At 45.0% G+C, this 18,123-nt stretch overlaps 1 protein-coding gene across 1 annotated transcript in view; it reads right to left on the reverse strand.

Moving 5' to 3' along the window:
* PRKN (parkin RBR E3 ubiquitin protein ligase) overlaps window positions 1-18,123 on the reverse strand; it is a 1,144,848-nt gene that overhangs the window by 148,755 nt on the left and 977,970 nt on the right. Inside the window, exon 9 of the mRNA XM_081829384.1 lies at window positions 6,524-6,585. Within this exon, the coding sequence (XP_081685510.1) occupies window positions 6,524-6,585 (62 nt within the window). The remainder of the gene's footprint in view (window positions 1-6,523; window positions 6,586-18,123) is intronic.

Here is an 18,123-nt window from a genome sequence, read left to right on the forward strand (position 1 = left end):
AAAAAAAAACCCACAACGCTTGTTAAATTCTCAGTAACCTTAATCTTATTTTTCCTCATTTGCAGGTAGTTAGCCCCCAGGGGAGTTGGTGACAGCCTCTGTGGGCGTGCCTGCCACATTGCTGTTTGTAGTCTCTGTTCTGTTGCTAATAATGTTCTCTTTATCCCTGGACATCTGTCATCGACTGATGGAGTAAATTGGCTAGAGAAAGGGCTGGCCCTTGTTCACTGCATAGAAAAAACAATCATTAGGATGGCTGAAATCAGATGTAAGGAGAAAACAGATCAAACACCACCTGCAATGTAATTGGAGCAATAGACTGTACCCTGGATTGCAACTTAGGAGGTTTTCTTCTTTTTTTAAAATTTTTAAAATTTATTTTATTTTTTCAAAGTACTCATTATGCCCAATGTGAGGCTCAAACTCATGACCCATAGATCAAGAGTCGAGCGTGCCCCACCGCCTGAGCCAGCCTGGTGCCCTGAAGGTTTTGCTTTTTCAGATGTTCCTGATGACATGATGTCAGAAAGTATTTCAACATCCAGTGATTGTGGAATCTTCCGGAAAGGAGGTCAAAACCAATTGGCTGCTTCGTCCCTTGTCTTTTCTGTGGCCATGGCAGTGCCCCCAGGAGGGCGAGGCTATGAAGGTGGGCTCCCTCGAACTGTTTTCCTCACAGGAGTGACTCCAGAGACTTCTGGAGGTTTTGCAAACAGGACCACTAAGCACATGCTGTTGATAGGGCAGTCAGCATAGGGCAGGGGGCCCGTGGATACGTGTTATTTATCCTTTACTACAGTCCCTGAGAAGTGGTTTTGATCAGTACTTCTGATGGCCTCCAAACTCAAGCGCCTCACCTTCAGAGGAAGGGGATTTTTCTCTGACTTCCTCGAGAGGCACCGTGGTGCTCATCATCTCCCCTCCCCCTCCCTGTCTTTTCCTAGGCTTTCATTTCCTCAAACACATTTCCAAATGTTGGGGCTCCTTAGGGTTCACATGGTTCCTTGTGATTGCAAGGTGCAATTGCACCTTGCAATTGCCATGGATTTAAAATACCATCTGCCCAGGGTGCCTGGCTGGCTCAGTTGGAAGAGCATGTGATTCTTAATCTCAGGGTCATGAGTTCAAGCCCCACATTGGGTGTAGAAATTACTTAAATAAATAAACTTAAAAAAAATAAAATATCGCCTGCATGCCAGAGACCCCACATTTATCTCTCCATCTCTGACCCCTGACCTCCATCTCCTCTGAATTCCAAAACACACATCCAAATCCCAACTTGCCTCCTTCTCAATGTTTCAGGCCTATCACATCTGTTCAGAGTTGAGCCCCGGATTCCTCACCTCCATCCTCACCTTCCTACCATCTTACACACCTCGGTAAGATAAAACTGTAGGACTCCTTCATGTCCCTGACCCACAGTTAATCAATCCCTGAGACCTTTCATCCGACCTCTGAATATTCACTTCTTTCTCTTTCCTCTGCCAACTGTCTTGATCCAGACCCTGTCCATATTGGACCAAGACTGACATTCTTGAAATGTAATTTGGTTAATGCCCGCCCCCTCCTTAAACTTTCAAGAATTTTCCATTGAAAATAGAATTAAATACAAATCTTGACCATGGCCTACATGGTGTGGATGGTCTTCATCTTTCATCACTGTCCCTCTTGCTCATTATCTAACGGCCACATTGCTTTTATTTAGTGGCCTGAACAGGACAATCTCTTCACCTCTTGGGTGGGGGGGTCACTGAACATACACTTCCCTCTGTTTCGAATGTTCTTCTATCCCATACTGAGATCCCAGCTCAGTGAACAGTGGTGCCTTTTCAACCTTTACGGTTCATGGTTCCTTAGCTCCTTATCTCAATTAGGTTAAATCTCAATCACTGTTTTCTTCTTAGCATTTACCATGATTTGTTCTTGTGATTTCCTTGTTTACCATTGTATCTAACACTAGCACAGTAATAGTACAAAAAAGGTATTCACAAAATGTTTGTTGAATAAATGAATTTTGTTTCCTTAAAATTGATTGAACCTGGGGTGGGGGAAGCTGGTGTAAGTGCAGGTACTTTGGAAACGCAGTTCTTCTGAAGGCTCTCACAGCCCTAGGGACTGATGCCAGATATCACTCCTGGTGGGTTGTTGTTTTTCTTTTAAGGCTCACCTTAAACTTTGGAGTCGCTTATGACCTACTATGTGATAACATCTTTGCCAAGTAGTTTGGACTTGGGGGCATCAAAGGTGCTTTATGAATGTGAATTATAAACACAAGTCATGGGGCCAAGAAGCTAATGTAAATGGGTTATATGTTAAATTCCAAGGAGTTTTAATTGTATTTTTATTTTAGGAAGGTAAATTATTTATAGTGTGTAATGATTTATTTTTAATCTAGATCTCAAAAATCAAGTGCCTATTAGGGACTGATGAAAATGGAAAGGAATCACATATGAAGAAATTAGATGACCAATAAGCATCTCCACCATCCAGCAGTGGATTCAGTAATTAACCAGTATCTGTGTTCATCTTACCAGTTCACTTTTAGGTGCACATCACACTTACTTCATTGCCTACCTTGTTGCTACTAGTTCAATCTAGTGATTGAGTATAAATAATGTAAATAGTATTTAAATCAGAAACATTTTAGTGTAGCACTTACTATTTGCAAGTCACTTTGCAATCCTATTTATTTCCAAAAATTCTAAGAGATGGCTGACCATTTCTCTTCCTTTTCTACAAATGGAAAAGCCACATTAGTGAGGGACTGAAATGATGTGTCCAAGGGCACTTGTAACACATATTAATATAAAATTTCATTTTTTCAAGTGATAAAAGTTGCCTCCAGCATCCATAGAGAGCCTGAATGTTTCATCAGCTCCTGGAGAGGGAGCGGCCGCCCTACTCCAACCCGCAGGAGCAGTGGGGCTGGACCGCTCGGCTTTCTCTCCAGAGCCTCAGCACCATCTGCCCTGAGGCCACCAGTTTCTGTCATGTATCATCAGGATAGAAATGTCCCAGACTGACACATCCAATTTATATCAGTCCCCAAAGCAGTCCCTGGCTCCCCTGTCATTCTCCAGTCTGACCCCACCCCCACACGTGGCTCTGTGCACCCCTTTGCCCTTTTTGTCCTTGAGCTTTCCCGACTCCCGCCCCTGTGACTTCAAACCACTCCCAGGGTCCTTCTCCCGTTCTTCCCTCCCTGAAACTGGCTCCTGCCCTGGGACACCACTTCCTCGGAAGCTCCCTCACATGTTCTCTGCACACTTTGTACTACCAAGCATTGCTCCACAATGCTCCAAGTCGAACAGTTCTCTTCTCTCCTGAAACCAATCCTCCAGCCTTGAATTTCGAACCATCAGGCTCCACTGGGTGCTCTTTCTCCATCTGCAGGCAGCTCTGGAGCCCCACCTCCCTCTCCCCAATCTCCCCCCCCCCGCCCCCTTACTCTCTCCCTGCTCCCTCCTGACCACATTTCTTGAAGCTTCAGTTTGTGACTCAACAGAACTCTCTCCAAATTGGCTCTGGTGGTAATTCTGGAGGGTCTAAATGTCCACATGGGCCACACTTCCGACACCCTGGCTTCCTGAGTCCGTGACCTCAACTTCTGCAGTCAACTTTTCCTCTATCCTAACTCGGCCATCAGCACTCCCAGCCCTCCCCTGGCCCCACCATTGCCAGTCCCTGCATGCCTCCACAATCTCAATGTCAAGGATCCCATTCTTCAGCCAACACCTGCTTTTCCAGCTAAACCTTGCTAGTCCTTAAATTCCCAAAACTCTTTGGACCCACTGGGACCTGGAACCAACCACCCACCAACTACCTTTCCCACCCAGTCTCTTCTCATCCCACCTCTCCGCTCTCCTAGCTGAAAACCAAACTCCGGGTTGAACCCAGCTCTCTGTTTTCTGCATCTGTGCCTATATAGTTGAATGTGACAGAAAGACACCAGGCTCACGGATCTCGCTCCAAACTCATTCCTTTCCCAAGTTTATTACTCCCTACCCTCCTAAGTGACGATTTCACTATCCTCTCATCTCCCTGGAAGGCTCTGCCCCCATGTGTGCTCTCAGCTGCCAGCTGTCCCTCGCATTTCACTGAGAAAAGAGGGACAGCAGTAGCAACCACCCTGCATATTCAGCCATCCCCACTGCCACCAGACTGAGCCATCCCTACTCGTGTCTCAGGTGGAGCCTCTACTCAGCGGCTGTGAGCCAGGATGTTGTTCCCGACGGTCTCTCCTCTCCCCTGCATCACCAACCCCCTACTCTTCTACAGAGTCACTCCCATTGGCCCATCAACATGCCTCAGCTTGTCCTGTAAAAAAAGAAAAGGATCTTGATTCCACATTCCCCCACCCCAGCTGCCTCATTCTTGGCTTTCCTTTACAGCTGAATTCCTTAAAAAAGAAGTCACCAGTATTTGCTCTCTCCCATTCCTCTTCCTTTTCTGCACATGAACCCAATTCAAGCAGGCTTTCAGCCCCGCCATCCCCTGGTCAAGGCCACCAAGGACCTCCAAGTTTCGAATTCCAATGTTCATTTCTCACCCGGTGCCTGCTTGGTCTCATGGAGCACGGATGATCAGCCTTCCTTCCTAGAAATGCTTCCTGCCTTTGGCTTCCAGTGCACTCTCCTGGATTTCTTCCTACCTTACTCCAACCACACCTCGTGTTTCATAATGCTTTTTACGTGAAATGAGCATTACAGAGGGTCATGTCAGAACTTCTGTACTCGCTTTATTCTCTATCTGGAAAGCTCCTTTTCCAGACGTCACCAGGATGCTTTCCTGCACTCCTTTCAGGTCCTCACTCACAAATCACCTGCTCAGTGAGGTTCTTCCTGACCACCTTATAGAAAATTCACCTCTTCTGCCTGTTACCACTACCCCCTTTTTGGTTTTATTTTTCTCCATGGCCATAATAACCACCTAGCATAATGTATATTGAACATGTCTGTGTGTATATAGCATAACGGTTTTCCACCTTTTCACTCCTATATCCCGAAAAACGAGAATGGCATATAGCACCTGAGGGGGTGCTCAGTGAGTATCTGCTGAATGAAAGGAAAGAAGGAAGGAAGGAAAAGTTTTTTTTTTTTTTTTGGAAATAAAGATCAATACTGCTGTGCACCCTGTTCCCATGTTGCACAACTAATCAGAGTAATATTGATTTTGATTATGGCTCGATTAAATTTCTAGGAGAATGCAAAGTGGCCTGACTTGTATGCAAATCTAAGATGATTATAGTTGGCTTCTTTCCCTACTAATCACCAATGACTCTAACACAAATAGGGAAATAATTTGCAAATATTGGTACAAGTTAGAAGAGAAGGCTCCATTATCTGAGTGGAAATGTCAGGGCAACAATCAGTAATTCTTACTTTAAGAAATCTCTCAGGCTTTCACAGGAAAATGGCTGGGAGATGCATGTGTTTTCCTAAATAGGTATGTTTGAGGGAGTCAGTTATTAACTCTTACCTGCAATGGAGGGTAACTGATTTTGCTTATATTTGAATAAACACTTATGCCTGCTGAATTCTGGAATCGGCAGTATGAAAACACAAAGGAGACATTCTGAAATCTGTTAAATCAAGGAATTGGAAATAATTCTAGTTTTTTATCCTCCCCCAATTAGCTCCTTTCTGTTTTTAATCTAATACTGGACACAGGTGTCCAACTTTGCAACATACACATACCAAAGAAAAACACCCCCACCACAAACTCATCGACAAAACTCATCTCCCTTTGCACGTTCCCTGGTCAGATGTGACAAAGATGACCTTTGGGGGTAAAAACCAGTAAGAGAGGGTGAGGTAGGTCACGCCCCAAGTTTGGTGTGAGTATTTCAAGAATAACTTGACATCAAGATTTCACATAATACTATGGAAGCTGTAATTCTATACAAAGATTAAGAAATTTATTTGTACGCAGGCAAAGCGCGCACGCGTGTGTGTGTGTGTGTGTAATTCGGCACCCTGAATTATTTACTTAGCACATCCCTTTAAAATCTGACATGTCGCCGAGCACCACAGTACTGAAGTAATCTACTTTTAATGGGCCATCCTTTGTATGTATATACGTCACACGTTTGTATCCGTAGAGAAAGCAGTTGCAGTGAGATACGGAGAAGGTGCACACCGTGCAAAGGTCTGGTGAGAGGGGCTGGCGCCCTCACCCGCAGACATCACATCAGGGCCGTCTGTGGTGCCTGGTCTCTTACCCATCATGTGTCCGGACACTAACTTGTTGGCTCTCCTGCCACCACGTTGTCCCTGCTTACCGCCAGCATCCTGAGATGAAATGCTCCGGCAGATAGCAGATGTACCAATGAACAACCTCTCAGGTCTGATGGATAGAAGAGGAAAAGAGCGTCCTCACACATATCTGCAGCGTGGCTTTCTTCCCCGTTTTAGGGCACCAAGGGTCAGGAGACACACTCTGCCTCCCTGGAGAGAGCCCAAACTGTCTCATTAGTGTCTATCTTTCGTGACACGCTGGCACTGCCTTTGAGAGGCCCACTCACCTGCTCTTCTCCAAGAATCCTGAAGTGATGGAGCTCTTTAATCAAGGAGTTGGGGCAGCCAGCTGTTGGAGAACAGAATGAATCACAAACGCGTTATTCCCATTCGGTGCGGTAATGGGTTCTTACATGCACGTATGACTAGCAGCGTCCGGTGTTGTTGGGGGGGGACGCAGACCCCCACCTGCACAACACATTCTAAGCAACTACTCAAAGGCCACACCTTGGAGGGCAGGCACTACGGCTGCCGTCCGGTCCCCCACTGTGACACTGGGAAGGAGCAGGTGAGCGCAGCCAAGCCTTTTCTCCCTCCTGATGGTGACCCGGCCTTTGTGGGGCTTTAGGCCACCATGTTACTTCTCCCCAGCACGTCACTTGTCCCTCATAGAGAGCCAGGATTCTGTGGGGCTGGAGTGGGAGAGTTGGTGAGTATAGGTTCACTGTGCTTATTTACCACATCCTGTTTCCTCGCTCTGGGGGGGAGGGTGCTGCACACAGAGAACTAAGAAGGAAGATGGGGCAGCTGGATATCGCATCTTCACGGGATTTGGTTGTAGTTTAGAACCTTGCCTGGTTCTTCCAGGAGGCTCTGTCAAGGCTAGAAGGATCCTGTCTTTCGGTTTGGAAAGGGGTTCTTATGGAAAGGACCTGGGAAGAGAGCCAGGATAGTCGGGGTGCCCATGACCTTCCATTCTACCCGGTCGGTAAGAGCCTCTTTAGGCTTTCCCATTTTCTTCCTCCAGTTGTAAACAGAAATAAGTAAATAAATTATATGTATGCATGCCGGTACATGCTTAGTCATAATTTAATTATGTTCTATCCCTGTCCTTTTAATTGAAAAATTGTATGTATTAGTTTGTAGTCATTTATAATATTAACTCTGGTAACAAAAATTGATATAAAAGCTCACTTCTTAGATACAATCTATGGATTACATAATCTCTTGAGGCTTCTACTAAGGAATTGGGTTGTATGCAAAATGCACCAAAGCAATCACTGTGCTGTCGTTCATGTTACTCAGCCTTGTGATGTAAGAATAAAGTACCGAGGAGAGGACGTCTGTCTGGGGAGGGCAGGCTGAGGAAGGAGGGAGGTGTCATCTTCACGGAGGTGAAGGAGTTATCCTTTGCAAGAGAGATTAGATTTGTGTTTTATCCTAGAAGGTAGGATTAAAACTAAGAGGCAGGGGTGCCTGGGTGGCTCAGTTGGTTAAGCGTCTGCCTTCGGCTCAGGTCATGATCCCAGGGTCCTGGGATGGAGCCCCGCATGGGCTCCCTGCTCGGTGGGGAGCCTGCTTCTCCTTCTTTCTCTGCCTGCCACTCTGCCTACTTGTGTTCTCTCTCTGTTAAATGAATAAATAAAATCTTAAAAAAAGATACTATGAGGCAAAAATGACATCAGTAGACTTTGGTTCAAAAGTAAGAAATTTCTAACTTAAAAATGGAATACATTGCCTGATGAGCTACTAACTGCAGGTTTTCAGACACAGGCTAAATGACTATTTCTGCAGGATATTGTAGAGATGAATTTGACAGGGTCTGTTCCAATTCAGAAATTCTGTGGTCATGTAAAATGCTGAAACACGGTTTTGCTGTTTGATGTTATATTTGACATTGTCTTTGATACTATAACATTTCAGACCTTGCAAAAGTGGTTTACAAATGCTTACCAAAGTAGTACAAAAGAGTTTTAAAAATATAAACAAAATCTAAACAGGCAATGTCACCATCTGATAGTAGACCAAGAAAATAAATGAAAATCCTTAGATGAATATTTTGGTGGAAAACACAGTATGTTAATTGCCTCCGGCACGTCCAATGCTATAAAGAAGGGAAGCTAGATCCTTGACATTAGAACTGTGTTTGTCCAACTCGATGCCACGGACATGTGGTCTGAAGGTTCTTTTTGAGACGTTCATATCAGAATTGCTATTCTGATAATTATCTAAACAGTTAGGAGAAGTCATGCTGGATCATTTGGTTGGCCACAATTCAACTAAGAACTATGGTGGAAGTTCAGCCTCATCTCGGTGCTAGAATTTTAGATCATCTTGGGAAGAAGAGGTTCTGTGAAACCCATAAGGAAAGAGCCAAGGCAGAATTCCAGGCATGCATTTCCAATAAGCAGGGGGCCCGCGGACTGGCACCAAGTGTAGGAGGTTCACGTGGGAGAGGCACCATGGGTACAGCGATGTGGGCACGCGCAGTTCAGGGGAACCTGGCCAACCAGCCAGGGCCTTGGTTGCATCCCAGGCAACAATTTAGTTTCAGCAAAATGCCAACATCTGCGATATGAAATTCACAGAATTTAACTGGAATGCTTTTGGTTTTGTTCTTTTATTTATATTTAATTTACTGATTTTCATTTGGGCCTTCCAGTTGTATAAGCATAAAATGTTTATGTCTAAATTTATATCTAGACAGATTTAAGAGAGATTATTTTGCGAAATAGTTTTATTCAACCTTATTGATTTTAGAGGATTTTTTAAAAACGTTGTCCTTCACATCTCTCAAATTTGAGAAAAACTGATTTGACTTACTTTAATGCCAGGTAAAATAAGAACCAGAATTTAAAATTAGCCTGTTTTCAGGATTTGTATTCTAACATTCTCCTAAGATGTAACTTCAAGGATTGATGTCAATGAGAGTTCCAATATAAACATCTTTCACAGAAGACTAGATAATTACCTGGCACACCTGGTAGGTGGAACAAAATATAATAAACAAGGACAGATATGGCATTAGTTAGAAGGGAAGACGTGTGAGGGGATCAAGCTATTTAAGAGACCACAGGAGGGGCACCTGTAACTGTGGTCGCCACAGGAACATCAGTGTGGGAAATGGACAGACGCAAACTTTGTGTGGAGGCGAGTTTCAAAATCACAAAACTAGAAACACAAGACACACACGGGATTCAGTAGTGTGAGCAGGAGGGGTGGAGGCACCAGGAGGAAGAAAGAGCCTGGCATAGGAGGACTGCATGGACAGTGTTGTTTCTCCAAATTCCTCACACATAGCCTACACGCGCATGGCAATGGGTCATCTTCTGGAGCCACGGTTGTCTACTTGGACCAGTCAAATCCTCACGGTGCCCAGCATCCTCTGCCCTCAGGTCCCTGAGGGGAGATCTTTTCTCGAAATGACAGAGAAAAGGCTCCTATTAAAATGTGCCTGTGGTGGCAAGCCTGGATGGCGTACTCCGTTGAGTCTCCCACTCTTGGTTTCAGCTCAGGTCATGATGTCAGTGTCGTGGGATCGAGCCCCGTGACGGGCTCCCTGCTCAGTGTGGAGTCTCTCTCTCCCTCTCCCCCTGCCTCTCCTGCTCGTGTTCTCAGTCTGTCTCAAATAAATAAATAAATATCTAATGTCTCCAGCCATTTGCACTTGCCGCTCCCTCTCTCCGGAGAGCTCTTGGCCCCGACATCTGCATGGAGGGCTCCTCCTTCAAGTCCTTTCTCAAATGTCACCTTCTCAGTGAGAGTGTTTGGGGCGGCCCTGTGTGAAACTGCAGCCTGTTTTCACCCCCGTGCCCTCCTCACACTATATTTTCTCCAGAGTGAAATCATCTTCGAATGTACCCTACACCTCATGTCCTTTATTTTCTGTCACTCGCTGCTGAGATGCGAAGGTGACAAGTGTAGGGATGGGTGGCTGTCTTGTCATCATGGTATTAGCCATGCCCACAGTGGATGAGTCCCCTGCCATGTGCTCATGGTCACCCAGCGGGGCAACAGTGGCACCTGGGAGGGGCTCCTGCTCTACCCTCCCCTTCTCTCCTCCCAGAGGCCTCTTCTCCGACCTCCAGCCACGGAGGTGCTTTGCTTATTGCTTATTGGTGAAGTGGCCTTTTCTGACCTCTCACCTCTCATGCTCCCCAGGACCCTGCACCTGCTTTTCCTTCTCCAGGTCCGGTCTAGCCAGTCACTGCTAGTGCAGCAAGCAGGGCTAGAAGTCTAGCAGAAATCACGCCATCTACCCAAAACAGTGTCCCTGCTGAGTACGGTGCTGCTTTGGGGCCCTCTCCTGGCCAGGCTCCTGGCTATGGCTGGCCCTTCACTTTTCTTTGGCCAGCACCTCTCTCATCACCCTTGGGGACTCTCCAAACCATCACCGTCCTTCTTAATTAACCTCTAGTGCAATAAGAGCTCACCTGACCCAGGTGTAAAGCTCTTGTGAATGTGGAGGTGAGGGCCCCGGCGCCCCACAAGGAAGGACCGTGGCCGAGCTGTCGCATGACGGTGATAGAGCTGGGCCCTCAGCTGCAGACAGCTGCCTCATCTGAGGTCATGCGTTCCAGGGACCCCAACCTGCTGCCCAGGACAGGGAGGGGGACCGCCTAGCCACCATGGGCTGCATTTGCTCCCAGGCTCTGTCAGGCCTGAATGACAGTGTGACTCCTTACTCTGCCCAATCTGCCCCTCCCCCCTTTCCCAGGTGCCATCCCAATAAACACCAGTAGTTTACCCCCTGCCTCGGACTTAGCTTCCAGAGAATGCAGCTGGTAGCTTTCAAGTGCACCAATCCCGAATTTCACATCCCCTCCCAATCAGAGCCCCCGTATCTATCCCTCTCTACTCCTCCAGACTAGAAGGGGAAAGGGCATCTCTTTCTCAAAACAGGGCTCACTCTTCATCCATCACACCCTGTCCCCACTCAGCCCCTAGTAGGCCCAACTTACCACCCACTCACTCTCTTCATGATCTGCCGCTCTGCGGCATGTTCACTTCAAACCAAGGAAAGATTCAAGTTTTCCCTTTAAATATTCAGCGAAAATCCAGCCTTGAGCAGAGTTAGTACCTTCTCTTCCTTTCTCCTTTCCTCCAATTGTCTCTGAGGAAAAGCTTTCAGCCATCACCACCACTTGAAAATAGCAACTGGAGATAGGGATTCCAGAAGGGAAATACCAAAATTGGGGGTTTCATGCCTTATAAAAAAGTTCCTGCAGTCATGGCCTGGATGGAAGCTCTAGTTCCATGTTAACTAGCTGGCTCTGTGCTCCTGGATAAATTGGTTACTCCCACCGCCAAATCCTTTCACCAAGAATAATCCCCATCTCTATCTCCAGCAGCAGTTTTGAATGTATGTGAAAGGAACACAGGATGACCAAAAGATTAGGAAGTGAATGTATTGCTAATGATTTTCACGGCGTTTCCACGTCCAATGATGGCTGCTCATACTTCTTGTAAAAATTTCCTGTATTTAAAAGGGAAGTGGCTACTTGAAACGATTGCTACGTGATCTACTGTCTAAAGAAATAAAGGTCAAGACTTCTTTTTTTGGCTCTGATGTGTGAACGGATTGGGAGTTATGACCCCCATCCTCACAGCAGGAAAATTTGGGCAAACTGAAAACCAGCAACTTTTCTTAGACCCATCAGGGAACTGATGTCACCCTGAAATCTTGAGAGGCAGCCAAATCCAGCCAGTGAGAGCTAGACCTGCCAGTGTGGAGCGCAAGCCACTGGAACTGCAAACCGGTGGGCACCTTCCGATGGCCATTTCAATGAACTACAGATTACAAGGCAGAGATTGTCGGAGGGGTCAAAAAACAGACAGAAAGAGACATGAAGGTTAGATGCTGAGCCATTTCCCTTATCAGAAGAAATTCCGTAATATGTTGGCTTTAGCAGGTGACTGACCAAGTAAAAATCCCAAGAGTCTCAGATGGTGGGTTTCGCAGTTGATGGGGTGGGGACCCTATCACTTTCTCTAGTCTTGGCAGATCAGAAGGTAAAAACCATGACTTGTTTTGGGAGGGCAAATGGGAAGCTCTAACTTGCTTGGAAAACATATTAGACAATGGTTTAGGGGGAGAAACACCGAATAGAAGAAGATGCACGATGCCAGGCATTTGAATCAGTCTTTGTCGTCTTTCCTTGAGAAAGAATTGCTGAGGAAACCAACTAAGTGGCAGTGTTGCATCCAGAACGATTTTGGATGTCACATAGAAGAAGAAGTATCATATTGCATGTGAAGACTGCAAATCTAGCTGGGTTGAAAGAACAGACTAAATGGTCACACTCCTGTGAATGAAGAACGTGTCTAAAATCAAGAATGCGTGAGGTGTGGGCATGCATATCGGGATGCGGGGTCCTTCCTGAACTGTCTGGAGAAGAGCGACTGGTGTCCAGACAAGAGGTATCTCCCTGGTTGTCCCTGTCCTGTGATCCCCCTCTGCCACCTCCCCCACGGGCGGAGTCTATAGTCTCTTTACCCCACGTGCAGGGGTGGGGGGGTGGCACTCTCAGTCCCAGCCTGTCCCCCTCCTTCCATTCCCATGTCTCCGGCCCAGGAGGGGATGAGAAGTAACGACGAAGGAAGAACAGGAGAAGGAAATGAAGTGACTGTTCATCTCCACCACTACCAGCTGTGCATTCTTGAGCCAAAGACACGGCATCAGCTCTAAAGCCTTCACTTCCTACTTGTGAAAACGGGAGCAGGAATATTTAACTAAGGGGTTGCTGTCAACAGTGTGTGTGGGTATCTACGTGTTTGTATATATATCACCTAGTAGAGTTCCTTGTACGCGGTGGGCTTTTAGGGAATGGTAGATGCTATTTTGAGAGTCTCCGGAGAGGAGAGGCACTTAATGTGTCACACTGTGCTTGAGATGGTTGTTCTGCTGTCCTCCCAGAAAATCCTTGTTGCATGAACCCTCGGTATTTAGAGGCCAATTTCGCTAAAGCAGCCCAGGATCCAATGACATATTTGGGATGATTAGGACAATATGCTGAAAAACAATAGATTATCAAGTATGTATATGTGTGTGTTTATAAAGTACATGTATATATACACACATATATATGTTCACATGATCATTCATGCTTAGAAAAGCATGGTTAGTATACATTTAAGGCTTTAAGTTTGTTGCCTTTTATTAATTCATTTATTCATTTACTCACTCCAATAACCTCAAGTGATTAATAAGCAATTTGATATTTTTATTTGATATCATAAAACCTCATGACATGTTTTTACCTTTGAACTTGGTGGAAGGTATTTTTTATCTCACTGGTCATTTTGAATTGCATCCTTTACATATCTATATTTACAAAGTGAATGAATAGAGGCAATCAGGAAAAATAACTGAAGCCCCCGATCTCCAGGCACATCCAATTATCTAAATATGCAAAAGGGAAACTGACTCAAATTTTTGACAAAAGGGACAGTTAGCAACCGTTTAATGTACCTTCTGCTTAGCCTTCTGAGTCAGCCGTAACACACAGTAAGGGCATCACTTGCGTATACAATCAACAGATGGATGATTACGGCAAACAAGCTGTGGTTTAAAAACAAGTATTCCACAAAGATGTCAAAGAAGAGAACTGACGACTCATAATTCTGTTGAACCAGAGCTGATCTTTTTTTTGTCGTTGTTTTTGCAGGAGGTGGAGGGAGCTCTTTTTTTTTACTGGTGGCTGCTTTGTAATATTAAAGGCTACTTGCCTTTTGTCACCCACGTTGTGAGTGAAGCAAATGACAGAGCTAACTGACAATTCTACCCTGAAATTCTACCTCTAAATCCCAGACTCCATGCATTGCAAACTACTTTCTGCCCTGTCATGATGATTTAACAAAAATGACTATTAGATTTTGCATATAAAGATGCTGTAAGTTCAGAATTTCATATGCCGCATTATTTTAATCCTCAAACTTATAATAAGTTCAAGTCTGTTCAACTTGAACACACTTCTTGTGTTTGGGGGAGAAAATATGCTACCATAAAGACACCAAAAATCTATGCACAACAGCAAAACAAAAGCAACACAAAATTTTAGAAGTTAAAAGTGTGCATCGTGGAGTGACTGGAAAAATTAACAAAAAGGGAGTAGGACCATGGGCTTTCTTTGGTGGGAGAGCCAGTCTTTATATCCATACTGTATATCATTGTATTTTCCAAAAAAGATAATGTGAATGTGTTGCCACACAAAGCTTCTATCAATGGCAACTAATTAAATTGAATTAAAAAGCATCTTTAGGGGAGCCTGAGTGGCTTAGTCGGTTAAACATCTGATTCTTGATTTTAGCTCAGGTCATGATCTCAGGGTTGTGAGATCAAGGCCTGTGTTAAGAATCTCTCTCTCTCCCTCTCTCTCTCTCTGCCCCTTCTGCCCTCCGTCTCTTAAAAAAACAAAAAACAAAAAACAAAAAACCAAGAACATTTTTCAGGCTCAGATGTGTGGTGCCTATCACAATTTCTGTTGCGTTTAATTATTTGTTAATATCTGCTTTTCCCACCCCGAACACAGACTCCATGAGAACAGGCACTTGCTCACAGCTTCATCTAGGACCTGGGAACTGTGTCCAGCACGAGGGTAATACTCAATAAATATGTGCTGAATGATTACATAAGTTTAGGGGGAAAAGCCGTTGCCTTCTGGTTCTCACACACAAGAGCACTGGAAAACAGATGACTTTACAAGCCTGTGCAGCATTAATTTAAGGACCTATGAGAGAAAGTCTATTTGCCCTTGGGCCAGTTTTGTAAAATCTCAGAAATGAATTATTTCATATTTTAAATTCAAGGTTTAATTTTTGAACACAAAATATTAACATGTCACTACTCGAGCAAGGTTCTTTAAATGCTCCATTTCCTACTGGCCTTGTCAAAACAAAGCTGATTTTCAGCAACAGTAGAGTTCTAAGTGGAAGACAAAGGCCAGGTCGGCTGAGTGGGTTCAGTTTGGGGCCACCTTGACGGGCAACCACTCAGACCACTGTGGAAATGTCAAAATATCTTCCCTCAGACAGCCACACAACTTCCAAATGCTATCTGATGATTTTGCTTATATCAATGACCATCCGATCTAACTCCTATATTTTATGGACTGGCATTTAATTTCTTCAATGATCAAAGATAGATTGATGTAATTCATAGTCATGTATTCAAGAATGAAATGTCTTCATTTTTAAACAATTCTTAGCTGTTACTATCCCTAGACGAACCCCTCTGTCAGTCCAGAATTCTCTCCACAATGTTACCTACAGCAGCATTTCAGACCCTGTCTCAAGACTTCGTTTGGTGACAGGGGCCAGAGGACCAGAGGATCAGCCAAAGAATTCCATTCTAATAATGAGGCATTCTTGTGGTCAAAAGGATCTTTCTAGATACTAGTTGTAGCTTTGGAGTGATAGAGGTCATATCCAATCCTTTTAAGCCTTTATTAGCCTTCTCTCTCCTGGGGCAAATACCCATTTGCCTGCAATAATCTGTAATATATATTTGAAAATTTACAGGAAGCATCCAGATGTTTATTTTCCTTCCCTCTATTCTTAGATTCGAGCTTGTAGTTGGCAATATTCCTGTTCAAATGTGGTACCAGTGAAGTCTCCTGTTTATTCATTGTTGCCACACTCACCCATATATTTGGCATCAGACCCCTGACCAGATACTGGGGAGCCTGAGGTTGAGCTTTCGAGGTGCTTGGTTCCAAGAAGGCTTTGACAGACGTACTCTGTTTGCAAGGTCAGGCTTCTTAGATGAGAGTTCTCACCACTCCTTCATTTTACATTTGACATCACATTGGTAGATTTCCTTCCACCCTACTGATAAAGTGTTCTGTGATGCCCACTCTGAACTTGGGACCCAAGAGCTTGTCCTAGAATAGTCCCTTAACTTGTTGGCCCAGGGAAAGTGTAAAAACATGTCACTTGTTTGAATATTTAAAAGTCACAGATCAAACTAAAAAACTGTTAGAAAATATGTTTCACCCTTTTGACAAATAACACCTGTATGAAGATCTGGAAGGTGGGGATTTGGAACTCTCAGACACCCCTGGTAGGTCTGTTCCTCTCATCCCAGATTCCTGCCTCCTCAGAGAGCCTCTCACACATCTGGCAGGTGTGGCCCAGGCTGCATGCCCAGCCCCCACCACGAGTCACCCTGTGGCCGATGTCTTCAGGAAGACAGAGCCAGTTAAGACCTCAGGGCTGTTTGTGCAGGAAATTCTGAAGCCCCACGTATCCAGGAACCCAGGAAGGGCTTGGGTCCTGTGGGCTCTTGTGGGTTGAGGTGTGAGTGGAGGACAAGGAGGGGCCTAGGGCGGGGCCCCTCTTGCTGACAGAAGTACTTCCTGCCAATGGTCCATCCCCATCCTCCTTCTCTTTCACCACCTTGTAGTGTCTGACCTTGGGTCAACACGCATTCCTTAAAACTATTCTCGCTGGACTTGTAGATTCCCTTACCATTCTTCTCCCCATTCTTTCGCTTCTCTGTGTTCTTTGTTGCCCCTTTCCTCCTCTCCCTTCATCCAGACACGAGGTTGGTCTCTAGCCCATGGTAGTAGCCCTGTTTCTCTCTCTCCTCCAAGGTACCTGACTGCTTCAACAGTGTGCCTTCTGTCTGTCTCCAGCTGCCAGCTCGCTTGCTCCCAGGGTCAAGGGACCCCATCCAAGTGAAGAAGATCCATGGTGAGTGCCCCACGCCCCCTCCATGACTGCTTCCATGGTCAGTTGTGGTGAATCCCTGTTGGCTCTTAATGATCACATAGACCTCATAAGTGCTCACTTATTTGTTTCCAGTTGATGGCCGAAACTGATATCAAACTCATTGCTTTGCAGTTTCCTCATCTTGAAAAGTTAAAAAAAGTCCGCCTCCTGAACTCTGAACTCTGTTCTTTCTTCATGGTTGCTCACAGACCCCTGGCAGTGCCTCTGAGGTTGTACATGGGTATGTTTGCAGATCTAGCGGCACTTAAAATACTTGCATGTTCCTCGTTCTCTTCTCACTTTTCTTGTGGAGAGGTTCCTTCTGAAATTGTCTGTTTTGTTCTTTCCAACATGGGAAAGAAACATTCTCTTTGCTCAAGGAAACAGGAAAGACTGGGATTGGAAAGCTTTTCTAACATTGTGCTGTCTTCCTCAATGACGGCCTTTCCCTGTTGTCTTGTGTCCTTGACCCAACTTTAAAAGCCTGTTTTGTTAGTCAACAAAACCAAAAGACATCCGACAGAATGGGAGAAGATATTTGCAAATGACCTATCAGATAAAGGGCTAGTATCCAAAATCTATAATTTATCAAACTCAACACCCAAAGAACAAATCATCCAATCAAGAAATGGGCAGAAGACATGAACAGACATTTTTCCAAAGAAGACATCCAAATGGCCAACAGACACATGAAAAAGTGCTCAACATCGCTTGGCATCAGGGAAATCCAAATCAAAACCTCAATGAGATACCACCTCACACCAGTCAGAATGGCTAAGATTAAGAAGTCAGGAAACGACAGATGTTGGTGAGGATGCGGAGAAAGGGGAACCCTCCTACACTGTTGGTGGGAATGCAAGCTGGTGCAACCACTCTGGAAAACAGTATGGAGGTTCCTCAAAAAGTTGAAAATAGAGCAACCGTACGATCCAGCAATTGCACTACTGGGTATTTACCCCAAAGATACAAATGTAGGGATCCGAAGAGGTGCATGCACCCCGATGGTTATAGCAGCAATGTCCACAATAGCCAAACTGTGGAAAGAGCCAAGATGTCCATCGACAGATGAATGGATAAAGAAGATGTGGTATATATATACAATGGAATATTATGCAGCCATCAAAAGGAATGAGATCTTGCTATTTGCAACAACGTGAATGGAATTGGAGGGTGTTAT

Source organism: Leptonychotes weddellii, chromosome 8, assembly GCF_054177405.1.
Source record: "Leptonychotes weddellii isolate Sample4059 chromosome 8, ASM5417740v2, whole genome shotgun sequence".
Classification (NCBI taxonomy): domain Eukaryota; kingdom Metazoa; phylum Chordata; class Mammalia; order Carnivora; family Phocidae; genus Leptonychotes; species Leptonychotes weddellii.